Raw genomic sequence first — 17503 nt, 5'->3', positions numbered from 1 at the left:
GGGAAGATGGCAGGAATGACTGTCAAGACCAGAAAGACAGATGCTGTGCTAAAGGAGAAGTGATATGACGAGAGGTCAGGTGAGAGATTTAGCTTCTTGGATGAATAAGAAAGTGAGGTTTCAAAAGACATCACACAGAAAGAATCTGCAAGATTCTGCGTCAGCCTGGATGTGAGGCTCCAGACCAAACTGAAAGAGCAGCCAGAGCTGCAGGCGGGGTAGGGGTGATGACAGAGAGCATCAGGAAAGGAGGTGGGAAAGGGAAGACACGATGAGCCCAGGAGCACTACTGGCAGGGCTTTTCCTTGGCACATCCGTGGACCCATTCCTGCTTCAGGTCAGACAGGGTGGCCATCTGAAAATGTCTCACCCCTCCCCTGTCCTTGCTCTTGTAAGAAAAGGCTGGTCCTGCTGGTGGTCACAGCTCTAAGGCCAGAACACTCTAGGAGAGGGAAACTGGGTTCTCTCCGAAGGCAGGGCAGAGGTCTCACCTCCCTTCTCAGCTCCCAGGTCACCTTCCTGGTTCCTCTGAACACCCAGCGCCCAGCACACTGTAATGGGGATGAGGCACTACTTCAGTTAGATGTTTGACATCACGTAGCTTCACACTGTGGATTTAGCCTCAGTTTTAAATCAGTGTCACCAAGACATAAAATGATGGAACAAAAGTCTCAGTTTTGTCAGCTGGACTAAAAAGTTGACCTGTTTTCTTTTTCCTCTCCTTATTTTTAACAAGTAAATCCTTTTCGTTTCCATTTGCAAAGGATTAAAAAAAAAAAAAAAAAAAAAAAAGTGAGAGAAAGAGAGACAGACACACAAAGCCAAAAAGAAACAGAGAATCCAAGTGGAGAGGTATGTGTTATTGGACAAGTGTTTAATTTATGGAACTTGGCCGGCAGAACAAGAGTTTGAATTGTACTTCAATAAGTGGAGCTCTTAGAATAAATGTGGCTTGTAAAGTTGTTTTACAGTCTGCTTTGCTGAGCAGCCAACACCTCATGGAAACCTTTGAAAAACATTCTGTTTAGAAGCGATGGTTTTTATATTTCATATTTTCTCTATTTGTTTTCCCCTCTGGTTTTATAACTGAAACCATATGCAGAAAAACAGGATTTTTGTGTCTTAAAATATCTACCTGGAATGACTACTTTTATTATTAAAAAAAACCAGTTAGTATTTTGAAAATTCTTCATGTATTAGGCACTCAGTTTAAATATTAATGTGTCCTTGTTTGATACCCCCGTCAGCTACAGATTTCCTGAATGACTTTAGGATAGTCACTTAGCTGAGATTCATCACCCCTCTCCCTAGGTATATACAGTGCAGCTGTGTGCATCTGAGCTGTCTGTCTTTCCCATTATAGACAGTAAATGCAACAGAGTTTAGGACAGGATTCATCTGTGTAGGATGGGAGGAATCATGCTCTAGATCCTTGTATTGACCAGCCCTTCACCAGAAGTCAAGGCAAGCTGCTCCGATACAGATGCTCATACTGGAGATACCCCTGGTTAGCCTCATAAGCCCCATTAGTCTCTTTGTGCCACTAAAGGGATGAGGCAGAGCCCTCTGGAAGAAAATCCATTCCATCCCAAGGATGATGTCTGACACACCTAGATGAACTGCCCCATGATGGTATCGATCACTCTATGCTGACCATAGAGTGCCAAAACTATAAGCCTTTATATGGCTGCAGGGAGTCAAGAGGAATCCCTCTCTACAAATATCATCCAGGAGACCCATGGTAAGGAAGTCAAACCCTCCTTCTCCACGGTTACATGCACACACACACATATGTATATACATACAATCCATATACAAATGGTATCAGCACAACTTCTATGCAAGACGCCAGGATACTCCATTAAACAAACTATGTGCCTCCGTTTGGCAGGTTGGGAGATATTGCTACAGCAGCGGGAAGAGAAGAAGCAGTAAAGTATCACCTTGGAGCAGAGCAAAGCATTGCATTGCACACTACACAGACGGGGAAAGGAAGACACAGAAAGACTCCAAGACCACATCGTAAAAGCCAAGTATCTAAATAAGAACGTAAGAGTCATATTTAGCCCCATATGTTAAACTATCCTGATTACTAACTATTGTGTGGTAGTTGTGCTTGTACAGATATGACAGAGCTGCTCTGGAATGTGACTTCATTTAATGCCTGTGATAGCAAACAAGTTTACTTGAGCATTTTTTCCTTTTGGGTAGATTTTTTTCTTTTTTTTTTTTACTTAAAAGTCTGGCTAAGTGTTTCATACCTACTTTCTGCAATTGTGTTGCATACAACCTCAGCGACTATTCTGAAATGCCTTGCTTTGTTCATCTCTTTTCAGTGTCAGGGGTTGATCCCTGGTAGAGATTTGCTTGGTAAAGTCATTACAACTCAGCCAAGCATTCTGTCACTATCCAAAAGTTTTGCCCTCTAGCTGTGCACTGTATTTCTTTTCTATTTCTTAATGTCTTCTCATGAGAGCAAAGTGCTTTTATAAACTGTTTCTTTTCAAGGCCCTTGTGAGGCCGCATCCCTTGAAGTCAATGCTTTTGTGATCACCTCAATGCTTTCAGCACAGAGGAGGAAGGAGCAATTGCCCAGGCCTGGCTCCAGGTACCTTTGCGTAAGGCTAAGCTCCCTACACAAATATCAGCCCTGTGGAAAAGTTGGCTCAAGTGTTACACATCACCCACAACTCATGGGTCATGGTCACACAACATCCCACTGTTCACAGCCCCTTTGTGCGTTGTTTTTTTGTTTTTTTTCATGAGGCTACCACATCACTGCAGGCTGTGTGCAGGTGCTATGCTGTCAACATTTGGTCTAGTAGCACAAGCGAAAGAGAAACCCAGTGCTTATTCTGGGAGGCTTAAAAATGCAAGTCTGTGCTATCAGTGTCGTACACCTCAACAGCATGGTACAACAGCCGTCTGGGAATGAGCCAGCACAGGTAGGTCTAGAGAGGAGCCCTAACCACCAGGCATTACCCTGCAGTCTGATAGATGTTTATAAGAAGTAGGACAACTCATTACCACGCTGATGAATCAGTGTTTGCTGACAAAAGGCCCTTTTCCGAAGGAATTCCCCATCAGCCCTAGGTGTGCCATAAGTGATTCAGGCTCTCATTAGCCCTAATTAGCTAATTGTTCAAATGATTTCTCTGTTATTCATGGAGCCTGTACCACTGAGCACAAGCCTGCGACTGACAGGTGCTCGCTGCAAAGAAATTGTGTTTTTCCAGGGTGATGCTCCTGCAGGGATGACTGTGCCCATCACAGCCCTCCAGGATCTTCTCTAGCTGTTGCAGCCCCTCGGGCCACTCTGCTGTAAAGCCCCACGGTTCACTGCTGTGGCAGTGTAGAGGATTTCAGCATCTCCATCTCTCTTTTTTGCACTGTTCCTTTCATGAGAAATTTGGTAATTCATAAGCCACCTCCTCCAGTCATGTCCCAGGTTGCCTTCCCATCGAGGTGGGTGAGTTTGCTCCCTTCCAAGCAGAGATTTAGTTCTTTTCTGATCCTGCTGGCAGCAAACAGGAATCATAGAAGAGACCGCAATTTTTTTTTTTCTTAACCCTAGAGCTTTGATGCCCTTCTTGATGCAGATTACAGGCCTCTTACAGATGGCTCAGTGATTTAAAGCACTAGCCTGGGACTCCAGATCCCACTTCCATAAACTTCAAGGTTGACCTTGGCAAAATCTCTTAGGTTGGAATTTCTCTTGCCTGAAAATACCCTCTAAAAGCTCAGAAACCAGGCTCCCTCTGCAGCCGGTGGAAAGAGAGAGACAGCCACCCTTTTTTTCACATCTCAGATAGGTATGTAAGAAAAGGGACATGAATCACTCTCTGGAGACACTAGCCTCTCTCTGTATTGACTGCAAAGAGTTCTTACGTGGCTACTTTACACTTAACCACTAACAGTTAAATCATGTGAGCAAGGACCAGAATTTTAAAAATATACAGGTCCCACAACTCAATTTCAGAGAGAATTGAGCAGTGCAGTCTTGTAAATACATTTTACGAAGCCGATGTTTCAGCTTTGTAAAACCTGACAGAAATTTTTCCTGCTGAGGTTTTAAATGACCATGAGATTTTCAGGTGCTATGAAGACATGGACACAACTGGTCAGCATTTATTCTCCCCGCTGGTAATAGATGCACTCAGTTGCTCGTGGTGGATATTGTTCACAGCAAAGGGGCCACTAACCTTTCTTTACTGATGTGTCCCTGACACTTTAGAAGCTCCAGTCTCCTTTGTGTGGATCTACTGCAGCTGTCTGAGCCCACCTCAACTCTTGAAACACTTTGGAGAAGTCTTCTAGAAGGAACATGAACAAATAAACAAAATAGGCAGTATTGAATATCTCTGATATCAGCCACACCTGCCAGATACGAATATTAAGCTCTGGTGGGAAAGCAACCTCAATGACAGCCAGGTGCTAGCCTGGCATTGCTCTGGAATCTCTTCTTTTGCTTGTGCTGTTGACCTCAGACCCTGTGTCCCTCCCCCCAAAAAATGGGTGTTTGACTGGAGCACCCAGGTTAAGCTGTTAATGGGAAGAACAGGAACTTTCATAGGGCAGTTTTCAGCTGAGATGGGTTGACTTCCATCTGAAGGTGCTCAAAGCTACAGGAACTACCAGGAAGCTTAGGGCAACGATGTATCTTAAACAGTCCAGTGTTTCTGGAGCGAATCCAGGCAAAAATACCTGATTTTCCAGTAGGACCTGGCCTCTTCCTACCTCAGAGGCATGCAAATTCCCAATATCTGACCATTGCAAATTCCCTCAGCCTAGAGGACATGTAGGAGAAGAAAGAGGACTCTGGCTTGGTGTTCCCTGCACCAATGTACTCCTGGTAGCCACGAGGAACTACCCAAAAATGACAGACACCAAGGATTCCTTAAACTGAAACCGGGGATTGGACTCAGCTTCTGGCCAGAACCAGATTATGGATAGCAGAAAAATAAGAGGAACAATAAACCCACCCCCTCCGCCTTCTTTTGCTCCTTGCTTGTTTCTGCACCAAGTGCAGCTGGGCAGAGCCTGGGAACCTCCTTGTTCACAACCCCATGAGACACTTGTGAGCAAGGTTTTGCACAACTACAGCCATAGTTTCAGACAGTACAATGCCTTCTATGATCTTTCCCTTTCCCCCTTGCCCCTCTTGCCCCCCCCCTCCCCCCAACTAAGCAAACAATCATAGGCTCATAGAATTATTTAGGTTGGAAAAGACCCTTGAGACCATCACATCCAGCTGCTAACCCAGCACTGCCAAGCCCACCACTAAACCATGTCCCTAAGCACCACATCTACACATTTTTTAAATACCTCCAGGGATGGTGACTCCACCACTTCCCTGGGCAGCCTGTTCCAATGATTTGACCTTTTTTGGCGGAAAAATTTTTCCTAACATCCAATCTAAACCTCCCCTCAGCCTCCTTTTCTCCAGGCTAAACAACCCCGGTTCTCTCAGCCGCTCTTCAGTGCTCCCGAGTGCTGGTTACGTTTAATTTGTACAGTTGTAACAGTCCGTCCATCCCCGGCTGATGCTGGTACGCGAAGGTCATCACGAAGGTTCTTGCTGCGGTAGGGACAAGCTGCCGGCAGAGAGAGCCAAAGCACTAGCCAACAGCGCTGCGCGATGCATTTGCAGGGCTGCGCTTAGCATTGTGCTGCCGGGGTGAAGGGAAAACATCTTTGGATGCTCAAGAACCCTTTTATTAGGGCATTCAGAGTTACAGATATTTTTACCATTCGCCTGTCAGTGTTCCTCTCTGCAAAACAGCTTTCCCCGCCGGTCAAGCTTCCCTTCCCCGCCTGTCCTTCTGCTTTTGGTAGACAGCCAGCCTGAGCTACCAAAAAACCAGGCTCCCACCAGAAGGTGGTGCCCACATTCCACGAAACACGGGACAAGCACTTCACAACGCAATCCACTTTCGGTCAACGCCTAGCAACCCAGCCACGCTGCTCCAAAATGGGTCAGAGCAAAACCACGGACAAGCTGATGCCAGATTCCCTCAGAAAGCGGGGTGGCATTTTTGCAAATGTAACCTGCAGAGTAACTCACTAGAGTGGAGTGCAGTGTGTTTTCTCTTAAAGGTTTATATCTTAATGGACTTTTTAATGAACAGAGCCCTGCAACTGGAATTAGGAGTTAACTAAACCCATAATCCCGCCAGGATATTCACCTGATAATTAATGAGCACGCAGCCCTAAACCAAGGTGGTTATCTTTGCCTAAAGCCACACATGGATGCTTATTTCTGTGTAATGCTTTGTGCTACCCCAGTTTACTCTTGATGGTCTGCGAAAGGCAGATGTGGAATAAGGAGCATGGAAAGACCATGGATTTGCTGTGATATGTGAAGGCACCACCTCAAAACGTAAAAAGGCATACCACTGCCCTGGGCAGCAGCACATATCTCTCTCAGCAGTGGTTCAGGCAGGTCCTTTCTCCATGAAATATCCCAACTGTATAAGGGATATCACCATGGAGCTCTAAAGTACAGCAGAAACTTGCCAGGGCACAACCCAAAACACTCGGGCTAACACATGGGCTTTGTGATTTGCAGTTACCTCTTCTCACCACCCAAAAGAGATGGAGCTTGGAGAGATCGTTGTGGTTGAACGTCCCAGTGAGAGGCAGTTGTATGTGGAGCAGAAGCCAAGAGCCCAGGACCTGCTGGGGAGAAGCAGAAGTCGGATCCACCGAGTTTTTGAGTATCTCACAGGAGAAATGAAGGAATATGGAGAGTGGATGAAAAGTAAGCAGAGGGATGTGTTTGGGGCTCTCTGGCTAGGAAGAGCAAGCTGGGAACTTCTATATTGCCAACAGTACTTTCAGTGCTGGGGCACCAGACAAGGGGACATTTCACCCCCTGAGGCAGAGCAGAGGCAGCATGGTCTGAGCTTGCTGCAAACTTCTGACCTTTTAACCCAAATCATTTTATCCTCAGGAAGAGAATCTGACTGCATCCTCTTGCCATTACCATGGCTGCAGGCATAATTCAGGACAGGCAAAAGATGTCTTTTACACCTAATCAGTTATGTGTCATCAGCATCACGTTCCTTATAGCAGTGCCCAGAATCACACATCCAGGCTGGATTTTTAGTCTTGTTTGTAAGTGCTCTGGATCAGCAACCGTCTCCTTGTCTGCGTGTGGGCTGGTGACTGGGAACATGACTCTTGATTGTGTGGGCAAAGGGCCTTGACTCTTGATTGTGTGGGCAAAGGCTCTTGTATTACCAGCCTTGGGGGACCAATAAGCACTGTGGCTGTTATGTTGCTGTAAAATACAAAGCAAGTACTGATCTCAAAGGTTTACAGGAACAATACATGAGCAGATGGTCCACATTACCCAGAATTATTAGGGATCTGGGGCTTTGAGAGGCTATGTAAGACTGTGGGTCCTCTGTTAAGGCTTGGTTCATTAGCAGTACAACTCCAGGAATGGCAGAGAAATAAGAGACAGACGTGTACAGCCAGGCTGTGCAGTGACTGTCATTGGTGGAAGACGTGGGCTGAGATGCCTCCAGTCAGGGAGCTCAGCAGGCTGGCAGTGTGGTCCCCAGCTGCAGGGGATCATCTCCTCCTGTTTTCTCTTTACTCTAGTGGTCCATGCTTTGACAGCTGTAGGCAGCTTTCCTTACTCAATGCCCTGAAAAACTTTGGCCACTGTCCACTGGTTATATTTGAATACTTAGTTAATACCTGTGACTAAAACCAAAAGCATTGCTGATATATTTCATAGCTCAACACCAAATATTAGTAATACTTATCCCAGAAAATCCTGAATATTTCTCTCTAAGGAACTCATTCTGCCCTGGTTGTAACTGCCTGGGTCCCAAAAAATGCACAGCCTGAGGGATGCTTGTGAAGCTATCCGTCAACTTGCACTCCAGCCTCTTGGAAGGGCTCTCCCAGGGATGCTGAAGAGATGCGGAGTGGTGCTTGGTCCTTCAGAGATCCTCTAAGCTACTCTCATCAGAAAGCAAAACTTGAGACTTGACTGCAAATACAACACACGGAAGGAGGGAGGGAGAGGGGAGTTTTTAGGAATGAGTCATTGCCCGGATTCAAAAAGTAGTCTGGCACTTTATGCTGTGTCTAATTAACAATCTAAACTAAATGAATTAATTTTAAATATTTAAGAAGATGAAAGCTGCACATACATATTGCAGGAACATATTGCACATGTAAGCAGCCCCTCTTTCTCATTTATTCTCCTTACATCGTGTTTGGTAACACACAGCAGTACAGAAATGGTTACACTTTTCCCAGAAGCGTGGCAGAAAAAGACCTTAAGTCAATTTGTAGAAGAAAAGCCAGCAGCAAAAAGTTATTGCAGTGCTGCAAGACCGTTCTCTGCCCGTGGAGATCATTAGGAGCATGGTACATAGATGCCCTCAGACAGGCTGCCCTCAGCCCCCCACACATCACACAACCCCCTGCACTCACCTGAGGTACACAAGCTTGATGCCCATTTGCTCTGTTCAGGTTCAAGAGTCTTCTCTAAAGAGCAATGGCTCTTTGTCCTTTGGAAATGCCTCTTGCCCCTGAGTACAATCCAAACTATAATAAGTATTCTCTTAATTTAGGTTCTTCAGTCCCCAAAGTACTTCTTTAGACACCCTCGACAGCTTGACCCCATCTCCTACACACAGCGTACCTCCATATTCTGGGTCCCTAAACCAGCAAACATGTTTCCTTTTCATATTTCCCTATCCACATACAGACTAGTTTCAGTCTTTGCTTAAGTCCCTCTCTGCATCTGAATTATACACCAAAAAGGGACTATCTCCTCATTAAATTTATAGCAGAATCTTAAGCAATCTATCATGCAAGAAAGACTATTCTTTGACCACCATAAATAAACCACTTTTTTTATGAATCCCCCCATGAACAGTGCCCAGTCCATCCCTATTAGCTTTTCAAGTGCCAGATGCAAAATATACTCAGGCAGCAATAAATCAGAGGCTGGTTTTACAATCCTGTTGGTACATCGCCTCTGTTCTGTGGCCAGAAAGCGACTGTAGAGATGAGTGTGCTTTGAGGGATCCTGCTGAAATGATGACTTATCACCAGCTTTTTTATTTGGTCTCCTCCAGATAAGCCCCTAACAGTCCAGCTGGTGGACTGGATCTTGCGAGGAACCTCTCAGGTGATGTTTGTCAACAACCCTCTCAGTGGACTGATCATTTTAGTGGGGATCTTCATCCAGAGTCCCTGGTGGATGCTCACAGGCTGTACTGGAATGACAGTGTCAACATTAACTGCGCTGGCCCTCAGTCAGGACAGGTAGGTGGTACTTCATGTCCAGGTACTTAATAAAAATTGGTCATATGGTATCAGGAACCTGCTGATGGGTCATAACCCCACATTTGAGTATGTTAGAGCCAGCAGACCAGCTTTCCTCACAGATGGTTTGGAAGCAGGTGCAGACAGAGCTGTGGTCAAGGAAGAGCTGGCCTGTCCCCACGATTGGGTGTCTTTGTGAGAGCAGACAGTTATCTCTCTCCGGTAGCCATCACCACAGTCATGTAGGTCCTTTGGGTCATGGGAAACACCCTGGATCATCATCATTCAATAGTCTCCAAACTCCTGCCTTCCACACGCTGATGCAGTGCAATATGGCAGTTACCTCATTGCTTTTTCATCCTTCCCCTACACTCCCTTCACTGGGAGCAGAACAGTTATAAATTGCATTTCAGTGGGCCCCTGTGACAGGTCACCTTCAGCACAGCTTGCTACCTTGCAAACATTTCTTTCTATCACAGATCAGCCATTGCAGCTGGGCTGCACGGCTATAACGGCATCTTGGTGGGACTGCTCATGGCTGTCTTCTCTGACAAAGGGGATTACTACTGGTGGCTTCTTCCTCCTGTGGCAGTTATATCGATGGCCTGGTAAGTGCCACTTCTCATCCTAGGGACAATTCTCAGAGAATGAGGAGTCCCTCTATGTACAGCTTAAACACATTGGAAGCCCCCTCCATACCAGCAGCTCTGGCCATGGTGGCACTGGAAAGGGGTGTTCACTGATGCACAGAGCTTGTGAGGCACGTTGGTCAGAGTGAATTGCACAGACAGTGTTTATATGTGCAATGATTATAGCACATGGACAAAGCAGCCCCATTTCAACGCTCTGCAAGCGCCCCTCATCAGCAGGACACGTTCAGGGTGGATGTCATCATGCCCAACACCGCAACTGTTCTTCCTCATCCAGGCACTGAACCAGCCTGCTGCTCTCTTGCAGCCTGAATTCAGTCTTCCCCTCTCAGACATGCAACCAGTCATGAGCAAAATTAATTCCTCCGAGTAACTCTGATTGCCAGAAAATGTCCTTACCATTTCTAAATACCGACCCTAACAGCACTGCAGAATCTATTTAACAGCCTTAACTGAAATTAATTCAAGAATCACTTTTTAATCACTGATAGCAATGAGATGCAAGTCATTATTGCATTTCACTGCTTTTAAAATCAGATTTTTTTTTCATATTTTATTTCTTTAGTCACTCTCAGCAAAGGTCATTTTGTAACAATCTCCCAAAACCCAGAACATGTTGCAAGAATGTTTAGTTTGTCTTGTCTGCCAGAATTCCTTGAGGCCTTTTGTTCAAACTTTTCTTCATTCTTTTAGTTCACAAGACTCGAGACTAGAGCCAAAAGATTTTAAAATTAGACATTTCAATGATTTTATTCAACCAATACTTTGAATTTCAGCTTTAGAAGTCAGCATTTCTTTAATTGTTTCCTTTTTTTTCTGACAAGATGTGTAACTGGCAGAAGCTTTGTATTTCAGCACAGAAATTAGGACACCATTTTCACTGAAGTGCTGATTTTTTTCGTACAGCTACAAGCAAGGAAATCTGTAAACTGCTCTGGGAACCAAATCTGTCATAAAAGGATAGGTTTCATCTGAGATTATACAGGGAGAACAAAGCATTTTTCCCAGTGATAGTATCTACACAACAGGGCACAAGATGTTGCTTTTGAAATGCCAAATATTTTGGGCGTGGGTTTGTTGTGTTTGGGGTTTTTTTTAATTAGAACCAGCTTAATGACCCTCTAAGACTCAAATGCAGTTATCTTGAAAAATTCAAGTTTCTCAAATGAATTTTTGTAAGCTGTGTGATGTTCACTGCTACTTGGAGGCTGACCATAAGGGTTGCTCAGCTCACTTATATTAGGAAAGCTCAGCTGGAAGCGCCAGAACACAGCCCATTGCCATCAAGGACAGGACCTGGCTTTTCGCTCTCTTCCACAAGCTTTCTGGGACCTATAAAAAACCAGATATTATCTTGCCATTATGCTACCACAAAGGCATTCATGCAGGACATCCACGTCAAGTGGAACTAAGGCAGTCTGGAAATCTCCTGCAGAAAGCAGATCTTGTGAAATTTATATTCTGGTTTCCTGGTAAAGTTTATATCCCATGTTCTACAGCCAAGAACTTTGGGAAAAGTCATGGTATTTCAAGGCTTGCATGCTTTTTAGTGTTTGGTCTCTAAATACTTTGAGGGTCACCCCAAATATTTTACATGCTAAATATACTCAGTCATGTTTCTTAAGAAAGAAGCTCGGTTTTCAGAAAATGCCGTATGATTTTGGGTGGTACCTGGGCAGCACACAGAAGCATCACTCTCATTGACATAAGCAGGAACATCAGTCAAGGTCTGGGTCATTCCTGGCACACCACCTTTCACAGCTGTTACGGTGGTGACTTTGTCTTGCACTCTGTCAGGGCCCGTATATCCTAAGGACTCCTCATTCCCCAAAATAGTGTCTAACACAGTAAATATTCTACATCTTTCTTAATGGAAGATTTTCCATCCTCTTTGATCATCTCTTCTGCTTTATTTCTCTTCCAGACCAAATTATTAAAACAAAACTAAACAAAACAGCAAATTAGGTAATTTCCAACTTTCTCTTGCCTCCTCAAGACAGCAGCTTTTGTAGACCATCTCAAGTTCTCCACAGTTCTTCATGTGGCATTCCCAAAAATTTGCTCTTCTGTTTCCTGTTAGATTTTTCTACTGAATAAGAAGCCAGATTACCTTTCTGCATCTGTGCCTAAGTGCTGTACTGGATGTATTTCTTCCTTGACCACCTGAGCTCAGCATGGCTAACAGAGTGCTTGCACATTAGCCAACTGTCCTCTGAGAAGGGTGTGGAGTTTATATCATTCGTGAAAGGATGTGATAGTTATTGCAAAAAGATGAACAGCATTCTGCAACTATTTGATGCAGACTAATGTATTAAAGGTACTCGCTATCTGATGTTTCTAAAAGGAATGGCATTGGCTTTCATTTACCAGAGCTTAGGACCAAAGTGGTAGGCTATTTCATGACTATAATTGTTATGAACAAGTTATACTTGTTTCTTTTCTCCTTTTGTTCTCAGCCCAATCCTGTCCAGTGCTTTGGGATCCATCCTCAGTAAATGGGACCTTCCTGTTTTCACTCTGCCCTTCAATATTGCGGTGACTTTTTACTTGGCAGCCACAGGACACTACAACCCCTTCTTCCCTACAACCCTCATCAAGCCTGCAACATCAGTGCCCAATATCACCTGGTCTGCAATCGATGTGCCACTGGTAAGCTTCACTCCAACAAGTTTATGCTATTTCATTAAAAAGGTGAGCGTGAAGGCATTTGGCTTGGAATAACAATTTCACAGGGGCAGAGCAGCTATATGATATGTACAGCCAGTAGCATTTCACAGAAATACACGGCTCAGTTCAGTCTGTAGAGGACAGTGCTGTAAAAGCCCCAGGGAAAGTCCTGGCTGATCCAGCAGAAAGGCTGATTGAGCCTGAGGGAAAAGAGCTGCTGAACCTCTCACTTTATCTAAAGTTGGACTGCCCCAAAACAAGTCTTCAGTGCTGTCAATACAGAAGCACATCTGGATATGCACTCCTACTGTCCAGATGTGGTTAAAAGAACATCAGCAATACGGTATGACAATATGAAAAGATAGAAGAAACATCAGGGTACCCAAGGGACAGAAACCCATTTATACCCATTGCCCTCAGGTCTAGCTCTAGCTCTGGAGGATCATCTTCCCGAAGCAGCATAAGGGTAGCTGATACGCTTCATATAATATATAATAAACTCACATCAACCAGGCCCACCATACTATTATTGCCTAGGAAGGTTACTGTTTTTCACCCTCACTAAAGTCACAAGAAAAAAAAAAAACAAACACCCACCCATCCACCTTATTACCGTCTCAAAAGAAATAAAAGTCCATCTTGGACTGATGAAGTTCAAACCAAACAGTGAACTAACTCTGGTTTGAAGGGCATGAGTGTCCACATTTACCCACCAGCCCCACACAGAACCAGGGTTGCTTCCTTCCTTTCTAATCAATAGCTTGGACAAAGTAACTGTCGTGTCCTTTTGAGTACAGAAATACAATAACATGTCCTTTTTTACTGGCTGCTGCAGCTCTTGCAGTCCATCCCAGTCGGTGTTGGTCAAGTGTATGGTTGTGAAAACCCCTGGACTGGAGGCATCTTCCTTGTTGCTTTATGTATCTCCTCCCCACTTATTTGTTTACATGCTGCAATTGGATCAACAGTGGGGATGTTTGCAGGTAAGAAATATTTAGCAAAGTAATTTTTTAACTAGGATATCTTGACACTAGCCATTAAATGACTCTGCCCAGACTTTAGAGTTACATGGGCTTGGCTGTACTTGGAACAACACTCCCATTTTTTAAACTGTCTCTAAATTTGGAAGGTCTTACTGAAGGTCACACAACATGGTGAAGGCAAGTCCAGAAGCAGATTTTCTTTAAGCTTTGAATTTGTTATTAAATTTGTAACTCAGGCAGGTGGTTTGTTCCACCTAGCTTAACCCTCCTGCCATTGGATGTGATGAATCCCATGGAGATGATGATAAAGAAACCTAGAGGAACAGTTTCAGAACTGATCTCTTGCCACCACAAGTGTTTTAAATTACCACCGCATGCAGATGTCTACCTCAGAGATAATCAGTCAATAAAAAGAAACAGACTTTTCTGGGATGCAGTTCATTCTACCCTGATGTAAAATTCTATCCAGATTTGTAAAAATAGCTAAATGAATGCCACTAAAAACAGCCTGTCCCTCGACTAAGCAGAGGAACAATCTTCTGACCCTTGAAGATAGACAAGATCAATGCCACTTATGTGACCAATTGTAACAAAAAAATATGATGGAATAAGTGTAGTCTGAGACAACAACCTTGGAAAAGGCACAGTCATCCAACAATGAGTTTTCTGTGTTTTGAAGCACTTTGTAAAAAATGTGAGCTGCCTTATATTTGTGGTTTTAAACAAAACTATCCACAATTTGTATGGTTAAGAGCATTTGGCAAGTTTTGTACAGGTTTGATTTAATCTAGAAGAAAAAAGTTGGGGGAAATTATCTGGGGATAAGCATGGTGATGAAACAGAAGACAAATGAGGACATTATAGCAGGAAATGTATTAATCTTAAGAGTGACATGAAGGTGGCATGTGCACTATATATTGTGCTCTTCTTTTTACTGGTACCCCTGAAGCCTCTGAGAAATCCTGCAGAAATATGTACGAGGTCAGGTTTGGAGCAGACCCTCAGCTCCCAGCCCAGTGGAGAATTTTCACAGCAATGATAGAGTGACCACATTTAGTATCTAGACCACATCTAGCAAAGGTCACTAGGAAGAGATGGAAAACCCCGCTTACTCCCACAAAAGACACTCAGCTGTGCCTCTGATATTCAAGATCAGAGTACGTATGAGGTTTAAACCATACATGTGAGCACAGGTTTCTGCAAGAAGGACACCCAGGTGAGAAGGTCCTCCTACACTCTGGCTGGATCCTCCATCTGGTCATCTGGGGGACCAGCTACAACATACTCAGGGCATATATAGAAACTTTTGCCCGAAAGAAACCTTTGAGACTGGGACAAATTCCAACCCTAGGGACATTATCAGAACTCCAAAATAATGAGCTTCATTCGATTACATCCTTTATCTGCATGTGCATGTTATGCAAGTGTGAACACGGTTAAATTTGTCTAGATGTCATAGGGAAGAGACAACAGATTCCCTGCAAGTGACAGGACCTCCTGCAGATACCTCTCATACCTGGTCTCAGAGTCTTGCCTTTTGTCTTGCAGCACTGAGCATTGCATCACCATTTGATAGCATCTACCTTGGATTACACAATTACAACTGTGCACTCGCATGCATTGCAATTGGGGGCATGTTCTATGCCCTGACCTGGCAGACTCATTTGCTGTCTCTTGCCTGCGGTATGTATCTTTTACGCAAAGGGAAGACAAAAATTTATGCTGCCAGACAGTCTATGAGTAGTACAGGTTTAGAATTAACTACCACTCTTTAACAAATTAGCAACTCAATAGATTCATGGAAGCAGCCTTTTGATAACTATATGTATCATTAGAGGAAGTGTGTCATAAGACGACAGCTGATGCACAAGGTCAGTTTAAAATCCATCTACCCAAAGACCCCATCTACAACAGCAACCATAACCAGATGCCATGGGAAGAGTTTAAGAAAAGAAACTTCCCATTTAAGAAATTCTTGTGAAGATTCACCCGGCCTCCAATCATTTGCATTTCAGTCATTTTCCGTCCTGAGCACAGTTTCTGGATTTCTCAGTAGCTTTCCCTTCCTTGACTTTTTCCTTGGGTGCCTGACCTTAGCTCCTGTTTTGACACCTCTGACATCCTGGGGCATGGCAACCTACTGCCAACTACTTGTGCTTTGAAGCCACAGGAGAGAGAATTTCTGCAGTCCCACACTGGTGGAGAATTTCTGCAAACCCCCACTGCATACAGGTCACATTCTGCCAATTAAAAAGAAATTAAAGATAAAAGAAATCCCACCATCACGTGCTCTTGATAAAATCATGTTCTTCATTCATCATCCATCCCTGCAGTGCAGATAGGACCAAATGTAGTCCATTTAAACTAGCCATTGAATTCTAACATTAATCCTCACATCAGGTAGCTGGGAAGATATTTTACTGTGCATTTGGACAAGATCACTGTTTCTGATATTTTTTTCTTGAGAGATGAACAATATTTTCCTCATCTTGAGCTGTCTTTGGTCTTCTTTTCTCAGCATTATTTTGTGCCTACTCTGGAGCAGCTCTTGCTAATGCCCTATCTGTGGTAAGTTGGAGGGAGGGAGGTTGAAGTTTTTGTTTGGAAGTGTTCAAGGCCAGGTTGGATGGGGCTTTGGGCAACCTGGGCTAGTGGAGGGTGTCCCTGCCCATGGCAGGGGGTTGGAACTAGGTGATCTTTGAGGTCCCTTCCAACCCAAACCATTCTATGGTTCTATGATTCTAACTGTATTTTGATTTGTTATGATATAGTGTTACGGAAATGCCTCAAAATTCTCCATGTCAAAATTTGACAGCATTGAAATGAGCATGCTGCAGCCAATGGCAGGTCTTGTACCGATTCTCTGTCAGGTAAATTGTGCACTTGCAGACTCTGCAGCTGATAAGAAGATTTCAAAGACCTTTGGAGCATGTTATCCACAGTGGGATTGTGCATGGATATGTGAATTCCAGCAACAGCATATGGTTTGAGATGCAACACTTAGTTACAGGCAATATTTCTGAACAATTATTAATGGTCTAAATTTTTCCTTACTGCTTCTGAGGTCTTTCTCCCACCCTTCCCACAGATATTATTTAAGTTTGATCTGGATATGAGAACTAAAAAGGGAAGGAGTTTGTTCTCTTAAATACAAAATTGTTGTATCTTGACAGATCAAGAAAGAGGTGAAGCCAGAAATGCTAAGCTTTGTTTCTACTTTAAGATCTGAGAGATTAAAGCAAAACCATATTTTAATAAATTTGATTTAGTAACTTAAAAAAAAAAATTAGAACTAGCAGATTCATGCATTAAACGCATTCGTCTGGCATACACTCAGTACCGTGTAGGTCCCTGCAGAGGGGCTGCTTTTTTAAGCACACCTGCTTTTAGGATGTATCAGAAAAGAAAAGAATACTTACTTTTTCTCCTAGTGATCTTGTTTTTGGCAGAACCCAATTCAGGTCAAGAGGTGGGATCAGAGAGCAGGACTGAGGGTTGGATGCAATGCCAACAACCCATGGGCATTGAGGACACTGGATATGTGTGAATAGTACTCTCAGTATATGACATTTTACAGGACAGTGAGGGCAGTTTCAGCTAATTTATTGGAGAATTTAAAAGTCTATGTGTGAGCTGGGTGTCTTGGCTTTCACTACAGTCATTGGAGCTCTGAAGCCTGACTCAGTTGTTTCAATATTGGTGCCAAGTGCCATTCTGATCAACAGCTGAACCTCTGAAAGGGCTGAGATTTCTAATGTGGGATGCCTTATATAGCCCCATACATTTCAGATAAACTAGATAGATACCTCTGTGTGAGCAGCCGAATTGGCATTTGGTAGCAGAGGAGCTTCCCAGATCTCCAGTGACCAGCAGGAACCTAGCTCACATGTAGCCCTGCCTTGTAGCCAC

General features: G+C 43.9%; 1 protein-coding gene across 1 annotated transcript in view; it reads left to right on the top strand.

Moving 5' to 3' along the window:
* The window catches only part of LOC129199313 (urea transporter 2-like), a 332764-nt gene that overhangs the window by 290722 nt on the left and 24539 nt on the right, over positions 1 to 17503 (top strand). The window contains exons 4-11 of the mRNA XM_054809615.1: positions 1892 to 2049; positions 6569 to 6760; positions 9105 to 9294; positions 9774 to 9902; positions 12401 to 12593; positions 13447 to 13594; positions 15143 to 15277; positions 16113 to 16162. Coding sequence (XP_054665590.1) covers positions 6595 to 6760; positions 9105 to 9294; positions 9774 to 9902; positions 12401 to 12593; positions 13447 to 13594; positions 15143 to 15277; positions 16113 to 16162 — 1011 coding nt within the window. The 5' untranslated portion in view covers positions 1892 to 2049; positions 6569 to 6594. The remainder of the gene's footprint in view (positions 1 to 1891; positions 2050 to 6568; positions 6761 to 9104; positions 9295 to 9773; positions 9903 to 12400; positions 12594 to 13446; positions 13595 to 15142; positions 15278 to 16112; positions 16163 to 17503) is intronic.

This window comes from Grus americana, chromosome Z, assembly GCF_028858705.1.
Source record: "Grus americana isolate bGruAme1 chromosome Z, bGruAme1.mat, whole genome shotgun sequence".
NCBI lineage: Eukaryota > Metazoa > Chordata > Aves > Gruiformes > Gruidae > Grus > Grus americana.
Note: the sequence above shows the minus strand (reverse complement) of the source record. Positions and strands in the feature narration are given on the sequence as shown.